The 18083-nt window shown below is 38.0% G+C and overlaps 1 protein-coding gene across 2 annotated transcripts in view; it reads right to left on the reverse strand.

Moving 5' to 3' along the window:
- AGMO (alkylglycerol monooxygenase) overlaps positions 1-16713 on the reverse strand; it is a 186906-nt gene extending 170193 nt beyond the window's left edge. The window contains exons 1-2 of one of the 2 annotated variants that reach the window (XM_038124924.1): positions 16528-16712; positions 10559-10689 (exon numbers count right to left, since the gene is read on the reverse strand). In XM_038124924.1, coding sequence (XP_037980852.1) covers positions 10559-10689; positions 16528-16656 — 260 coding nt within the window. In that variant the 5' untranslated portion in view covers positions 16657-16712. Of the gene's footprint in view, positions 1-10558; positions 10690-16527 lie in introns of both variants that reach the window. The other variant, XM_038124932.1, reaches the window with a different exon arrangement.
- Positions 16714-18083: the final 1370 nt, after the last annotated feature.

Raw genomic sequence — 18083 nt, forward strand, 5'->3', positions numbered from 1 at the left:
AAACACAAAGAAATGGGCATTTCTAAACATCTTTTCAATGACCAGGAAATTTAAAACACCTCTTGCAACATAGAGTATCAGTTATTATTAGGTACTGTTTTCTTACTTTATTCTTCTGCTTTTATTAACATATAATGCCTTTGCAGTACATCCAAAGATATGTGACCTGGAACATTTCCTCCATTTTTGATCAGGTTTCAGTATTTCACCCTTGAGTCCTTTTTTTTTTTCCACAGACTGAGGCCAAGGTGTAAACCTTGAGCTAACCCTGCAACACATTTTTCATACATGCGATTTGCTCTGCATTTTTTCCTTTATGCTTGAATCACAACTCTACAGCACATAACATTAGCTGATTACTGTAATTAATTTAGAGTAATCCATCATATTACTAGGCAGTGCTGGAGAAAGAAGAGTTGCTTAACTAAGAATTTTTTTTTTAATTTAAAGTGTGATAGGAAAGACCAGAGCTTGCATTCAATCACAATTTCTAAAGTTCACTTGGAGTTGTAAAGGTTTATATTCCCCCTTTTTTCCCCCTCAAGTTCTTTTTTCACTTCTTGAAAATAGTAGGAGAACTTTAGAAAACTTTTTCCTCATTTAAATGCTGTAACCCTAAATGTGATAGAAGTGGATAGGTGAGGCTTTTGCCATCTAGTCCAATCCTCTGCATAAAGAATAAAAAATCCTAAAACAGACTGACTGTATAGAAAACTTTATTATATACATTACATAGATTTATCTTCTTGGATTTTGAACATTGCTGCTGAAAATTTTCTTATTGTGTGCAAAGCACTCTTAGGTAACTGTTATGACCTTGAGAGTTCTTGTCTCCTTGCTTCTAAAGATCATACGTACTTTAATTAATGGCAATAATATTTGTTTTTAATAAACCATTTCCCCCCCTCACCTTCCACTGGGTCAGATTATCACTTCCTCTAATTAAAAAAGTCCAAGAAGGAAATTCTGGGAGATGAACTCTCCATGTGGAAATGAAGATCTACTTATTCTAGATCCCTACGGGATAATGAAGGAGGTAAAAGGTGGAAGAAATTCAATTGGAAGAAAAGGCAGCTGCCCATTTCAAAGAATAAAAAGGTCCTGTTTTGATTCCTCCAGCCATAGAGCCTGAAACCACATAGTTAGGAAATTTCTTCCATGGTGCCCAGGACAGTCACCAAAATTTAAAAGGGTCAGAGACAGGAGCTGTTGCCACTTTTCCAAGCATGGAGGAAGATCTGTGTACCAAAAGTGAATAGTGCAAGGAAACTGCCTCAGCTCTCACCACTATTGCAGTCACCACCTCACATCACACTGGGAACTGACCTGGTGCCCCTGAGCTAAAAACACAACCCTACAGCTGGACCTACAAAAGCTGTGCTCTCAAGGGCTGTAACAGACTTGCATCCTTGGAGGTCAGGCACAGAGGGAAGCATGTTAAGACACCCTGGTCACAAGGTTATATTATCATTAAAAATAGTGAGATCTTACTACCACAGTTTCCCTGGGTTAAATAAATTCTGTTTTCCTAGCCTGATTCAAACTATATAAATGTAAAGTTACAAAATGTTGAACAAAGGCAGTTTCTCAATAATTCGAAGTTATTCAGACCATTTATGTAACAGCAGGATACATGAATAATTAAATGCTCTGTAAGGTTTTATTTCAGAATGGAAATCATAAAGATTTCCATTTCCAAGGATACTCATACAGCTTTCTTTTCCAGATGAAACACTGGCTCCAGCCACAACTGAAATAAACATTTTGATAACATGATTTCAGTAAAGAGAAGAAGGGGGAAGGAGGTAGAGGAGCCTTGAGAAAAGATCCATTTGTAAAACAAAGCAAATCTGCTGCAACTGAAATCCCCTTTTATTTCCTGTACAGGTGCCAGGTCTTGAACAGACACCCAATTTATTACCTTGTCAGCTGACTTATTAGGGTTGACACAAATCGAGCTGAAATATGCCTGACACACTACAGTCAAGGCTTTTTTCACGCTTTAGCACAAAGCTAAACTTTCCACAAGGTGGAGGGAAAGGGAGAGGGAGCTGTGGGAGTTCTATTCCCTGTTTTCTATCATCAAGATGAATATGATCTCTTCTCCCATTCTTAATATGCAAAACCCAAGGCTAAAGAATAATTCACCAAAATGATACAGCTGGGAAATTATTATCAGGCTCTGGAAAACCCTTGATTACAGGAAATAGCACCTACATTTTGAGAAAATGTTCCCACCAGACACAAAAGCTGAATCAAAGCCTCTCCTCTTCCTCAGTATGGCTTGCTTCTCCAGTATTTTAGCCTAAACAATACAAACCTCCAGTTTTCCTCAAGGACAAAGGAAAATATCAAACTGAAGTTGAAGTAAAAGAGAGGTGACTCAGGTATCTCTACTACTTGCATTTTACACAGCACTGCACAATATTTTGCCTGACAGAGTTGCCCTTTTATTCACCAAAGCTATTCCTGTTGCACTTCACTTTTTATCCTCTTATTTATGACACTAATATTAATTTACAGTAGTGGGTGGCATAAAATGTAAAACAACAGGTGTTGGAAGAAAAATAGCAACAGTGTTACACTTTTTTATAATTAGGACCTAGTATTGATACATAATTCAACTTGTTTATCTTTATTGTTTATCTTTGCTCATAAATAAGTAAATTTTAAATTGTATCAGTTAAAAATACAACAGAGATATTTTCATGAGAAATTCCACTGACTTCAGTGATGTAATGCACGTAGCAACTCATTATGCCCTAAGTTTATGAAAGGTCTTCAGACACTTTTAATTACATGGTATCTTTAAAAGCCTAAAAAGCACAGTTTAAAACCTTCAGTACAACTGAGCTTCTGGCACTGTAGCTTATTCCTCTTCTTTTATGAGAATGGAAGTTGTATTTTTATATACTGGTTTATATCTGCCCAGCACTGGGGGCAGTAAATTATATTCTACTATCTTCAGGATACACCAGACTGGAATATTCTACAATGTCATCTCCTACAAGGCAACGCTCCTGATTTTTCAATTTTTGTACAAGTATCACCACATGAGTTTAATACAAATGCTTGAACAGGGCCTTTTTCCAACTGAGGGTCTGATTTTGATCTGTCCTACTTGGTTGTTCCACTGAAATGAGCAAATCTGCATTACAGTTTTAGTTAAGTTGGGAACAAACCTAAAATATTCTCAAAGGTCACATATAAACAAGTAATGAGAAAAGGGTATTCTATTCAATTCAGGTTGTTCTAGGTAGACTCACAAAAACCAAAGGAACTAGTAAGAGTTCCTATGGTCTACAAAAATACCATGAAATGGCTTCAGTGAAACATCATAGCACATCAAATGATGAAATAAGGAAAAATATTTACATGAGAATTTATGTTGAACTCCTTTGGTCATACTTCTGAATGTCCTAAAAGATAATTTGTTTTTGTCCATGATACACAGAAGTGAAAGTCGGTTCTTTTCAGATCTGTAACACTGGTCTACAGAATCATTAAGAGACTCTTTCCCCATTTTCCTAACTTACAAGTGTTGACCCAAGAAACTAGATTGTCCAGCTCTAAAAATGCTACCCCTGTGCTCCATCTAGTGGAGTCCTGATTTAAGATTAATTCATTGTTTAGCAGAAATGTCCTTCAGACAGAAGGGTACTCAATATACAAGCAATTTCTTCGAGGTTTTTTCAAAATGTGTGAAAATTACACAATTTAGATTAATGAAAATACAAAAAAACTTGAATACAAAATCTGCACAACATCAAATGGATTTGAGAAACTGTATATTTTGTGAGCTACAGAGAATACTGAGCTTAATACCATATTTTCAATAAGGGTAAATTAAGTTCACAGTACCTTCACAGAAGAGCACAAGTATATTTGAACATGTACCCTGACAGCTTCTCTTTGCTTCTAAAGACATGGCAGATCTAAAGCTGGGCTCTGACACTAGGAATGGGCAATCACCAAGCCATTTACTGGCCCCAATGCACAGAAAAAGACCATGATAAAATACTAAGGATGTAGAAAAATACACATTCTATGTAAGAGGTTACAACCTAAAAGAGTAATTGGATCTCTAACAAGTTTGTGTGAAATACAGCAATCTGCAGAACATTACAGAACATAGAGACTACCAGTTGTTTCACTCAATTAGTTTGAGAATACCCAAGCTCTCCCAAATCCTTCCTTGTAATGCAAGGTAGCTTATATGTCTATATAAGACATATAAGAAACATAAGATATAAGACATTATAGATTAGAAACTCCAGAGATTAAATTCTGGCTCAGATCTTTCCTTAGTCATCACTAAAAAGTAGCACTGTCTCACTGGTATTCCTATGCTCTGCCAGCAGCTACGCCCACATGTGCTCTCCAGCCTGCTTCAAACAAATGGAACCAGAGTACCAAAATTCTACAGTTTAAACCTCTGAAGATAAGGCTGCTGATATGCCTGGGAAGGGTGCAGATGGTAGAAGGGGATTAAGGAGGTACTGATGAGCAGGAGACAGCGGGCAGGAAGCACTAGCATCTTTACTGGGCACAGCTAGATTTGGATTTACTGGAAGACATGGCATGATTTAACCAAAATTATAAACTGTGTTAAAGTGATACAGTAAGAACACAGGATAATTAATCCACACAGGAGTAACTAATTTACTATTTTAGTCCCAATTGGTTCATCAATGCAAACGAGATTTAAAAAAAAAACCACCAAAAGCCAACAATCTAATTAGATTAAACAAAAACCATTCAGGTAAGACAGTCACTGCCATGAGTTTAATTGAACTGATTTTGAAAATCCCCTTTTAGAGTCAGGCTTATGTCCTGAAAATCCTATCAGATCCTGCTGCACAGCACTACTCCCTTAATGAAATTGTTTATTTTACTCTGACTGCTTTACCTACAGAAGATTAGTGAGTTAATTCAAAACCTGTTCCTTTGACAGAGCTGTGAGGGCTGTGAACTTTGGCAAAATGAGGGAACAATCAACAGTGTATATAGGAGAGTGAAGCCAGGAGGGTGCTCTTGTGAAATATGTAACTATCTAGTGCTACTTGGAGAGTGGGAGGAACAGGTAGGTGAGTAGATCCTGTCTTTTCAGACCAATTACTTATTAAAAATTATATTTTTTGGACAGTGCCTTAAACTGCCATAACTAGCTGCTGCAGGCATTATTGTGACTGCAGGTTCTGTAAGAGACTGAACCTAAAGCCTGACAGCTTTTGGCTGTCTCTTTTCCATTCCCAGACAATTTGTTTGTCTCTTTGCCTAAAGCAAATACCGTTTTGCTCAGAGAGTGAACTAAAATAACTCCACTTGGGATCAGACGAGCACCTGAACCAACACAAGAGAAAGAGAGGACTACGTAAGTGACTACAAGAAAGACAGAAGAGCAGTAGCCAGAAGTTCAGTTGGTTTAAGGCAGCTCCACTTCCCATTTAAGCAGGTTAAGTGACTACCTTTCCAGTTTGGCCCCATCTGCTCATCACTGCCCTAAGTGTGGTGGTTACTAGCCCTCAGACCTGCCGCCATAATTGCATGCGTAGCTGCTCCCTGACCTGGCTCTGTCAAAATGAATGCAGCTGAGCTTAAACACCTCTTTTATAGTTCTTGGGGGGCTTTTGTTTCTGCTTTTAGCAAGACCACTTTGTCAGGACCAGGTTAGGGAGCAATTAAATGTGCAGTTATGTTGGCAGATCTAAGGGGGCAGCTGGACCAGAAGCAACACATCTGACCATGCTCTAAACAAACATCTGTCCAAAGTCTTAGTGAAACAGATGTGGAGAAAAAATGTGCCCATTAAGTCTTGCAGTGAAAATATAATTTACGAGAAACTGCATGTATCAAATTTTCTTCTGAGAAATGCAATCAGTAATTTATGAGATTGTAAGTTTCTATCATCACATACGATGTATCTAATAGATACTTCAGGAAACCAGCACATACTTCAAATGGTTAAATCCATGCAGGCAACTTCTTTCTCTTCTGTCAAGACACTCCTAGCTCCACAAGCTTGTGAATAACTTGCACCAACTTGAAGCAAGTGTATTCTAATCAGCTCTGCATTTTGTTACTCTTAAAAAACTGAAAACCTTTGGTTTCAGACTGCAATTTTATATATGTTATAGAGCAGGTTAATTCAGTGATGCTGCAAAAGCATTGAGTGTTTCTTGTCCTGTAACCCTGGCTGCTCTTCTCCAATCCCATGTCATGTTCTAGCACTAGACTGTGCACAGACATAGTAGGAATTGATGCAGGTTAATGTGATGGGGAGGTGCTGGACCTGCTTCCCAAGCCACTTCACCACAGGGCAACACAAATGCTCATGCTGGCCAAAGAGGAGTGAAGGTACAGAGGGAGCAAAGAGCAACCAGAAGTATCAATCAAAATTGCTTCATTTGGGAGCATTGCTGGTCTAAAATGTACATGAAACTGCCTCTTCAATGCAGCTTCTGAAAAAAGATTATTTGAAATCCAGATGATGTACAAAACTGGTCTATACCAGAAACAGGATTTGTACTCCTTTGATTTAATTATTGCTGATGTGTAGATATCATAACATACTTACGAGCATGAACTAATCAAAAAGCATTTACTCATTCCATTCTCATGTTCAACAATTCAGAGAACTCCACAACTTCCTCTGATTCAAAAATTAAGCTAAATAATGTATACAGACTGCAATATTCTCTTTAGAAATTGAGAAGTTCATTGCAGACTTGACTGACCAAACTCTGTCAGACATTATATACATATACACTCATACACTGTACAACTGTGTTGCAGAGCAGAACACTAAAAACTGGCAATTGAGAATGACCATAAAGAACAAATACTTTCCCAACTAGTTTGAAAACATACCTACCTCAGTTATCCCCCAAACACTTTTTGATTTGATTTATGTTCTGCTGCTTTAAAAGAAGAAATGGGTCAATATGAAATAATGCACATACTTGTAAAATGGATATTCGTACCCAAAATAAACTTTCTCTTGGGAGAATATTTTTAAAGCAGCATTTAAAGGCTCTTGGCAATGGTTAGCTAGAAAAGTTATTTATTTATTTATTTAGAATAAAAGTTCTCAGAATTTTTTACTAACATTTAGGATCCCGGGAGTAAACTTAGTAATACAAGTTTCTCCCAAATTCATTTTCATTCCATACAACATTTAGTACTTATACATGTAGAGGAATGCATAGTATGCATTAATGCAGAGAAAATTATATTTAAGAAATGTATGGGCTACTTTACGAGAGATGATATGTATGCACAAACCATTCAACTTACTGCATGCTGTTGAGTCTAATAAGCCTAAAAACAAAAACATTACCTTGTCCGATTAGACTTTTCCTCTTGCACCTCCATTTTTAACATTTGGCATACAAGTATCAACAATTCATGATTTGCACTTTCTCAACAGAAAGTTGAAGTATGAAACACTAAATAAATACTGTTTGCCCTCAAGACATGCAATAGTTCTGTTATACAGACTGTGAAATGGAAAAAATACTTAGAGGCTGACTATGGTTAGTGACTCCTAATTTTTTCATTAAATGTAAAGACCTCTTTGCAATGACACATTTGAAGCTTCATTTTAACTAATAGACTGAAGCCACCATTTTAGACCCAACCACAGATTTTTTTAAGGAAGTGGCAAACCATTGCTGCTAGTTGAGAAAATGAAAATTAGTCCCTGGGAGAGGATACAATCAATGGTGTGTTAATCTAACCTTCAGCTGTTAATGATTTGCACTACTATTTCCCCTGATGCTGTGGGTTCTGCTGAAATATTGTTTTAGCAGTTTCTGTCAACTTTCCCCACCTTTTTTCTTCCTGAAAGGGACAGACTGAAGTGAAAATCTTAGCAACAGATTTTTGCCTGTGCCATTTTTTTCCCCCTTTTTTTGTCTGACCCAGTTCTTTCACACCATGGAAGCACAAGACAGAAGGGTAACGTGTTCTGTTTTTTTCAGTTAGAGTCTTTTTAGCCAGTCTCTTATTCACAACTCCTCTTACTTATAAAAGAGGTGTTACACTAAGCAGTCACCATTAGAATTGCAATATTAACATGAGATTAAATAATTTAGAAGTCTGCATTTTGCCTGCTTCTTTCACATTCACCAAAAAAGCTAAAAGTGTTTCAGGACTCTTCTTTGGAAAGAACTGCCGAGGAGGGTCTGGTATTTCCAGTCATGAAAGCTGCACAAGCAACCGGGAAGAGATTTCTTGTGCTGGTGTAACAATAAATAGGTGTGCCGATCTTGGAGATCTGCCTGACCCTGCAAACTTTTGAGTCCTTAAGGATCATTTGGTTCACTCAATTGAAACAGTCTTGCAAAAGAAAACTGCATAGCCTGCAAGCCAAATTCTGCAGCAAAGGACTGAGTGCCAAAATAATAAAAGTACTCAGCACCTTGCAAAGCTGCATTCCACACACACAGCACCAGTTTTCTTAGCAAGCATTTCTTCCAGGAATGAGTGTATTTCAATTGTTTCAGTATTCTTAAAATAAAGCCAAAAGGACTTGCAAAACCATTCAAACTTACTTCACATGTATCTCAGGCCCTTTGTTTAACTTAGTAAGTTTTGAGTATTTCAGACAAATAAAGGTAAATATTCAGCATCCTAAGCCTGCCAAGTTTAAAGAATTTGGGTTAAGATGAAGAAGCAACATTTGATCTATTTTAATGTTAGCTTCATGCAGACTACAGTAACCCATTATCAGGGCTGTGTGTTGCTGCACACAAATCTAATTTGTTGGTAAATATTTAATTAATTCATAAAACATAGTGAAAAGTTTAATGTTGCTCCTTCAAGATCATGCTCACAATTCATTAAAAATTATTTGAATATAGGTACACTAGCTGCAAAAATAACTTCACAAAATTCTCAAATAACTTAGACATAACTTTACGTTTGAGTATTTCTCATATTGAAAGCTCATGCCCCTCATTTTCAGATATTTGAAAAGTTTTGGACTGTGTCTTTAAAAGGTTTCATCAGGGATATTTACTACTGTTAATTAACATAATCTATCAGAAATTGTCTTTGTACCTAATGGGCCTTGTCGAAGATTTTATTGATTAGAAACTTTAAAAAAATCAACCAAATGACAAATGATCAGTAGATTACAAAGAAGGTGATTTACACATTTCACAAAATGAGTTCTACTAGCCAGAAGGGATAATTTTTTGTTGTTGTTCTTGCTATGCTCTTTTAATGTATTTGATCAAGAATCTGGATTGAAAGCAAAGATTTTTAGTAAAATTTGCAGTGACATAAACCAGAGACCTCTAGGTAACAAAGACAACTTTTCATGGATTAAGGCTACTTCAGGAGGACCAAATGTACAATCTATGTATTTCTATGTGGCCAAATATAAGAACATATTGCCTATGAATGAGGAATGTAAGCCACAGAATCCAAGAAAGTATTCAGGGATGAAAGACAGCTCAGAGGATCTGGGATATATAAAGGGAGGAACAACAAGTAGAAATAGAGAACAAATGACTTCATTATTTGGCACTGATGTAGTAATTTCTGAAATATGGAGTGCACTTGAGACATCAACACTAAGAAGGCTGAAAAACTGCAGAGGATTCTGAAAAAAGCTGGGGGAATAACAGAAAGGCTTGCAAATACTATGCAGTAAAACTCAAATAATAAAAGCTTTTCTTCTTATAATGAAGAGATTATATACAATTTGATGGTCACTTGCAAATTCACACATAGGGAATAGAAATGTAACCCCATTTGAAAAGAAGAGATGCAATAAAATCCATCATCTGGAAGCTCATATCATGCAAAGGCATATCTAAAACATTATATTACTTACAAGTAACTAAAACTTCTGGAAAACACTTAGAGCAATTTATATAAAGAATTTGCTGGATTTTTTCACTGGGATACACAGTTAATCCACTGTGGCTATTTCTTTAAAACATAACTCTGCTCACCAAACTAATTCAGGTAAATCTTATGGCCTTTACATTGGAGAATGAATTATATGATCATACTTGCAGCAATTCTTTTGGGAATAAAAATCCATTGAAGTCAAAGGTAAGATTATGACTGTCTTCAAAGCACTTTGGATCACATGCATATTCACAATTTTATTGATCTGGTTATATCTACCCAGTTTTATTTTTAAAGGCTAACAAAGACAATAGACGTGGTTTGTTGGTTTTGTTATCTTTCCATACTTTAATGAAAGAAAACCCAGATTCTAAAATCTAGTCTAACATAAGATATAGTAAAAGTCAGGTGTCCCAGAAACAGCAAAAGGTGACAGCAAGGTCCAGTACAGATTAATATAATTGATGATAAATTGGTAATGTGGAGCTGGAGAACACCCCGTAAGAATCGTATTTAGCCTTACAGATTAGAAAGATTTTATACACATCACTAACATTTAATTGCATAAAGAAAGGCCCAGATGCCTTGCTTAATCATTTTGGATTAGCAATAACAACTTCAATACATAATTATATTTTCTTCCTTCTTAGTGATTAAAACCCAAACAATCTCAAGACTGTACTCGTATACTCACTCTGGTAGTCGAGACAGGATACCCAAGGAAAGAGAACTTATCCCGTCATTGATCCGACCAGGCAGCTTACGCTTCTGAATCCAGCTGACAGCAAACTCCAGCCCAATAAAAGTAATGAAGAATGGAATACTCTAAAAATAGTTTGCAAAAGCAACAACAACAAAAAAAAGACACAACAAAATAAAATTAGATACACTTTTCCAAAACAGCATTTTATGCAGTGAGATGCTTCTCAGATTGGCTGGCACTTTAGTAGAAATTCCTGTAATAAATCTCATAACACGGACCTTACAAATCAGAACAACCAAGGCTACCATTTGATCCAAAACACCAGCATAAATCTATTGCAGTAACCTCCTCCCACAATGTTTTCTTTTGCAAATTCTGCACATAAACTCAAACATTATCAGAACAAAACACGGAAGTCTTTCCAAACCTATATTTCTCATATTTAAGTAAATCAGTGAGAGCACCAATATTTGTGGACTCTTCCAACCACAACGTAGAACAGAATCTGGACTGGATTTGATATTGTATGAAGTTTTTTGTGGGTTTTCAGCCACTGAATTTGGTATCCAACATTATTATGTGAAAGATATAGTAAAGTGAGTTTCTTTCTACTTGGCATTTCTATTGCCATGCTTTTCACTGCAGACAACAGCTCTTCTGTATGTGCTTTCATCAGTGAACCAAATAACTATGCAAGCCCGTTCCAATTTGGGCCATACACCATGTTCTCTTCCCAGACCAAGTGACAATGATACAATGTTCCCCTCTTCTTTTGGATGATACTGACTGCAAAATAGTTTTCTGCCTTTCTACAGAAAAGTATAATGATGAACAGGACTGGAACACTTCTCACTCACAACACTGCTTTAGTCTGGGATTCAATTCTTACTGTCCATCTTGTATCCCAAGAGAAGCTAAAAATCCACAGCAACAGCCCCCAATAGTGAAAGGTGTAACTGGTGAGGACTGTCAGACCTGTTCTCAATTTTTTATCATCTCAGGCAACAAGAAAAAGGCTTGAGTAACAGTAAATTAAAGATTTTTTTTTTTTTTTTTTACTAACACTGGAGACCTAACAGTCCCTGCACTTCAGGTGCGGAAAGAATCAGGCAGTGGCAGTGTTTTAGCCATCACCACCAAAATCTAAAAGGCCTGTGGCAAGGAAAATGGGAAGCAGTTATCAGATCTTTGTGCAAGCGAATGTTCCTTCAACAGCCTCCCATGCTCTGTAGAAAACTTTCAGGTGACCTTTGAGACATTTAGACAACTGCTTTTTGGTATATTAAGGCATAAATTCCCACCATATTTTGCAGGGCAAGAGAAATACAAGAACAGTTTTGCACTACTCTGGGAGGCACCACACTGCCATACTTGCCCTGTAAGTTTTCTGCTGCTTCTGCTCCCTTCAAATGGCCTGCAAACATCTACAGCTTCAATGCCTGGAACCCTTCAAACTGCTCTGCTGTAGAAGAGAGGCTGCTCCTGCCCGCACATTTTAATAGAAGCATGTTGTCTCTGCAAATACCATTGCATTTTGGAGGGTGCTCATTTTTGTTGCCAAGTGAGATATGATCTGGGAATTCCTACTAGGCTGGGACACTAAAGAGACTAAGATGGATACAGACAGACCAGATTGCTCAGTCCAAGAAGAACTGGATGATTCAAACCATGCAAACAGCAAGAGATTTATAGCGTCTAGAAAATGTGAAAGTTCATAAACTTCAGCAGCACAGGGTTAGGTTACAATAACAGATGAACAGAGATTAATATCAACATGACACTTTTTAATTTAGGTGCCTAGCTTACTCTGTAACAGCATTTTAGGCATCTAAAAGTCTGTATCCGATAGGCACCAATTGTTGATACAAAAATCTAGAAAGAAAGAGAAGACCTGTAAAGGCCATAAAGCCTAAACAGCACCCAAGAAAACCAATGTGGCAAATCTTTCAATATTTGCAATAAGTAAGAAATAATATAATAACAAAATATATTATAAAAGAGTAAGGAAACCCTAAAACCATCCATTTGAAACCAATGAAACATACCAGGAAAATATAAATACTCCTTGTTTTGCTCTCTATATCTGTTTAATTTCTAAGTAGATAAGACTTTTAATGTACTTTTCCTAATTGATATAATCAAATAACAGATTCCCAACTTAGCAAACCAAAGGCTGATGACCACAGCTGTACACTCCAGCAGAGAAAAGAGAGGTTTAATATAAAAAACTACAAAACACTTAATGACAATATTAAAAGGCAGTTCTAGCACAGACTACAAGGAGTTTTAAGGTATGGAACAGCAGAAGCTGCAGAGCAAATTGAATGGGCTCAGAACAGAGAAGCTGAGGTGTTTTATTCATGAAACAAAAACAGTTAATAGGAAATGTACAATGTCTGTATTCCATGTGATGATTCATTTTACCTAGCAACCTCTGAAACAGTTGAAATACTTGACTTTATATTAATGTACACTATTACAACTTCTGTCTTATTGACTTCATTAAATATTTTCCTCCCACTGAGAAGCTGTGAAACAGCCAGGCCACTTTTTGACTCACAAATGGGGAGTGACATAGCAAGGAGGATAAAGAAACACTCAGACATCCTTAACCTCCTGCTCATCAAGGAGATTATAAAAGAAAAGATTTATGGCATACCCCTTACTAGCTAAGAAATTACTACATCTCTCTCACATACCTACATTAAGCTTGGTCCAAAGCAGATCCATGGGATCAACTACATCCAGGCTAGGATGTATTATTTATGTTACTATGACAGCTACTGTCATGGAGGATGGAAAGGCATTCCCTGACCCAAACTGCCCACAGTGTAAGGATGAGATGTAATGCAACAGAAGAAGAATGCAAATAATTCAGGAAAAAAAAAGGAGACCGTAAAAGAGAAAAAACAGTCGCGGTAGCCTAAACACTACTTTTCTTTTTTCCTGGTTTTTTGGGGGGGTTTTGGTGGGGGTTTTTTTGTTGTTTTGTTTTGTTTAAGTTAAAAGGACAATAAAGACATTTAAGGAACCCACTGAGGATGGCTATCTCTACAACTGTTTTCAAGGGTTGTCTATACAAACAAAATAGCACAAAGTTAAGAAATAGCCACTGTTGACATCACAGGTCAGCGACATAAGACAGATCCTTTTGATATATTCTGTCCAGAAATGTTGTACTCTCTCTCTCTGTTTCCAGGTTTTTTCTCTTCACCCAATAGCAGAAATACTCAATGGAGATTTGCATTAGCTTGTGGTTTAGCTAAATAACTGATCCATAACATGAAATCCTTACTCTGAGTATTGTGTAAGAGGGTTCCTTTTTAAGTAACCAACTCTAGAGAATGCAAAGGACCATTTAAAATCAGTTTCCACTTTATACTGTTGCAAAGAATAATATTCTAGGTCGAAAGTCAGCACATACTCATAGTTTTACTGCAATTCTTGAAACATTTTTTGTTTTCCTAATGTCTCAGATCCTTATAACATCGGAATCCCAACTTTCAAGTAAAACTAAATATGAAAGTTGTGTGCCTCATTATTTAGAAGCAAACCCTAAAATGTGAATTGAGTTTAAATGCAAACTTATTCTTTAGGTTCTCAAGAGAGTAAATCAAAAAGGAAAACAGTGACACCCCCTGCTGTCATTTCCTACCCAGACATAACAGCACAGGTGACTCTAGATCAAAGGTGTCACTCCTCTGAAGTGCCTGCATTTGGTAAGCCAACCAGCTCAATTTTACAGGTTGCTAAGCCCATGAATATTTGGGTGAATTTGGAGATTCTGCCACCTGTCTAATGTTGGAAGGTGCCTATCACCACAGGTGTAGCCATGTCATCTAATGTCCTAGAAATACTTTCATCCATCTGATACCCAAGAGATCAGAGATCTGAGATGCAAATTCTACTACAGTGCCTCAGGAAAAAATAAAAAAGGAAAAAATCCCACACCATTTAGAGACACTAATGTAATTAGTAGTTTGTTTCACACATGCATCAACATTATTGTCTTTTAAAGTGAATTATTTGAGCTGAGGCCTTCCTTTGTTACCAGCTCTACACTACTTTTTTTTTTTTTTTTTGTTCTGTGTTGAACTGAGTTCAGATATCCACTTCTGTGTCTGTACCAATTAAAGGAGTTAGCACTCCCAAGACCTCATTGAAAGGCTCATCAGGTCACTATAAAATCTTCTGCTGATGAATCTATACATATATATATATATATATATATATATATACTGCTCATGTAATTGCTCCCTAAACAGTCAAGAACAGCAGCTGGAGAGGGACTAGATAGCTGCCATCTGCCCATAAACAAGGCCAGAAGAGGATGGATGAACTCTGCCTGAGCTCAGACCAAAGCCAAGGAGCTAAGACAGTTATGCCACTAAAATACTTTTGTATGCCCACTGAGAAAAGCATCAAAAGATCTGTTCTAGCAAAAAATGCACTGTCAGAAGGGAAATCTAACACAGCTAACCTAAGATAGGAATTTAAGCAAAGTATAATAGTACTGGGAAACTTTTTTTTAATGCTGTTCTTTTTTGTGAGAAATATTCCTTGACAAGCTTATCACAATACTGCTCTACAACAGCAGAAGCATACAGGTGCTTTCATAATTCAAAGTATTAAGAATCCCTTCACAGACTTACAACTGTGTGCCTAGTAAAAGAAATTCCAGGTTTGGCTAATGTCTGACCTGAATATTACACATGGGAGAAGAAAGCCCAAGGATGTTAAGCTATGTTGCAGACAAGAAGATTTTAAGTTGGAAATGTGGGAATAGTAAAAGGGACTGAGATAGTAGAGAGAGCTGGAAGGCGAGATTAGCTGACTAGGCAAAACCATCGATCTTCCTTAATCATGACGCTGTAACTTAGTTGCAAAACACCTCTGAGGACAGCAGTCCATTGACCAGACACCGCACACACAGGCTGGGCTTGCAGCAGCTTTCTGCTTACCTTACACAAAAGGGTTTACCTTTGCAGATAACATCCCTCAGTGGATGGAGGAGGGCCTGCTGCACACTACAATTCCCAGAAAGCTGCTGACGGTGCTGCAGTGCCCTGCACAGCCCATGACACCCCCGCTGCAGTCTGCCAGCAGCTGCTGCACAGCGGTCACAGGTATACCTGTCAGAGGGGCTAGTCAGAACTATCAAACCCCATGTAAAAAGTGCAGCTCTTTCCTGAAGCCGGGCTGAATCTACTTTGACAAGGGCAAATCAGTGTTTATGAGCTCTCTTTGTGAACAGCTGACATCGATCTGGGTTCAGAAGGAGCTGACAATCAAGATACGAGCAATAGGTAGGACAGAAGGGAGCAAAGGTATCTTCTTGGAAGTGAATAAACTGGCAGGGCGGGACAGGAGGGAAGGATATGCTGCTGCCTGCTGACAAGGGAGTTCTCACCCACGACCTCTGTACTCTTGCCTTGGATATTTAGGACACAGCACTGTCCCAACACAAATATTTGTTCTAAATTCTCTTAAACAATCTTTGGTTTTTTTATTTTAATTAGAAACCTTTTATTTTTTTGTCTTTGAATGAGCTTGACTTAAGGGCACAGTGAGACCTGACTTTTTGCTTGCTTTAAGAACCACAACAGCCAAACACAGTATCATATTTTCTTGTTTCCTCAGTTCAGTTTGCTGTCACTGTTCATCTTATCCGTGCTGCTGGATACAACATTAGCACCAAGCCAAAGATATCTGGGTTCTTCTCTGAAAACTCCAGCTCTTGGTACCAAGAGAAATCACTTAAATACATGAAAATAGAGGGCACAGTCACACTGGCAGCTTACAGGCAGAAAGCCCATGAGAGAAGACGGTTTTATCTCACTTTAGGTGCCCTTCCGCGGACATGGTTTCTGGGAGGCGCCCGTGGCTTTTGAAAACAGGCGCAGGTGGGCGAAGGGAAGGGCGAGGGATGCAGCCAGGCTGGGAAAGGAGGGGACTCTCACCTTCTCTACGTAGTCGGGCACCTCCTCCACCGTGCGGAAGGAGCTCTCTCCGGGCGCCAGCGCGTAGAAGAGGGCGCGGAGCTGCTGGCCCGGCGCGGTGTCCCGCGGGCCGCCCGCCTCAGCGCCCATGGCCAGGCCGCGCTGCGCCCGCTGCGCTCCGCGCCCCGCCACGGCGCACCGCCCGCCCCCCGCGCCGCCCCGCCGCCTCCTCGCCTCGTCACCCCTGGGCCCGAGGGCAAGGGCTTCCTTGGAGAGAGCTTCCAATTTCTGCTTCCCCGGCACAGTGCTGGTTTGGAGGTTTGCTTGGGTATGGGGGCTCTTTTTTTTTGGTATGTGTCATCGCTCGCTTCTGGCTGCTGGGAGAAAGCTCTCGTGCACCCCGGCTCCCTTCTCACCGTCAGAAGTCTCAGAACCTCAAAAATCCGCAAAGCTCAAGTCACCCTTCCTCAATTTTAGACAGAATTCTACACAAAAATAGAAATTATTGCTCGGGTTTAGAGTTCCACAAAAATAAAATGTTGAGGGTTTTGAGAAACGAGCTAAGGTGTGCTTCATAGACTCCTGTTCAGCTGTATGGGTTAGTCCAGAATTTTCCCCATTAAAAGCTTTTATTTTTTTAATAGGGCTTATCATGGCTCCATTTTATATAGCTTCAGTTAACATCACTGCATTGAAGGTAGCCTCTGGAAGCCCTCTAGGATGCTTTCAATTATGAAGGAATGAAAACTAGGGAAATAGAAATGGTGAAAAGAGATATATGCTAGATCCTTGTAGAAAATTACTTTTAGATATGCGAGTAAGGACAGGCTTTGTGCATTCAAGACCTTTGGTCTGAAGCTCAGGAGCATGTCAAATGTTTGTCAATCACACTTGATATTTGGTGTTAGTACAAATAATAATATTTCTGATGAAATAGATTAGCCAAAAATAAAATAACACAGTGTCTCAACAATCCCTTCATCTCAAATGTACAGTTCCACTAACAGTGTTTGCAGAAGAAATGGACTGCAAATCCTGCTGTAAAAGATTTTGCCACAATTTAAACTCTGACAGTCATTAAAAAACATTTTACTTTGCATCAGCCTTTAGTTTTGGAAAGGATCTATGCTGTGTCATTTCAGCTGAAATTTCTGTTCAGGAAAAGTGCAATGCAAAGAAATTGACATTTAAAAAACTGAAGTATTACACATTTGTGAATGTTTGTGTTAAATAAGTTTCCATTTAAGCAACAGCATGGAAGGTCAACTTAAACAATATTTTGCAGTTTGAATAATGTTGCAATACTGTGGAGGATTGTTGTCAGGAAATTACTGGAAATACCAATAAAATATTCTACTTCCAGCTGAACAAAGCAGAAGTATTGTAAGAGGGCATTGATGATGAAATAGAATTGGACACTCTCTTAATATGTATAGTTTTTACTAGTATTATAAGTAAAAAAATATTAAATTTATTTCAGTGCTTTAAAATTGTATCCCAATGTTCTCAATTTCATTGGTGATTCATGATAACATGAAATTCTTATAAAACTCTAGTTGTTAAATTCTGAAATCTGA

Source organism: Motacilla alba, chromosome 2 (assembly GCF_015832195.1).
Source record: "Motacilla alba alba isolate MOTALB_02 chromosome 2, Motacilla_alba_V1.0_pri, whole genome shotgun sequence".
Taxonomy (NCBI): domain Eukaryota; kingdom Metazoa; phylum Chordata; class Aves; order Passeriformes; family Motacillidae; genus Motacilla; species Motacilla alba.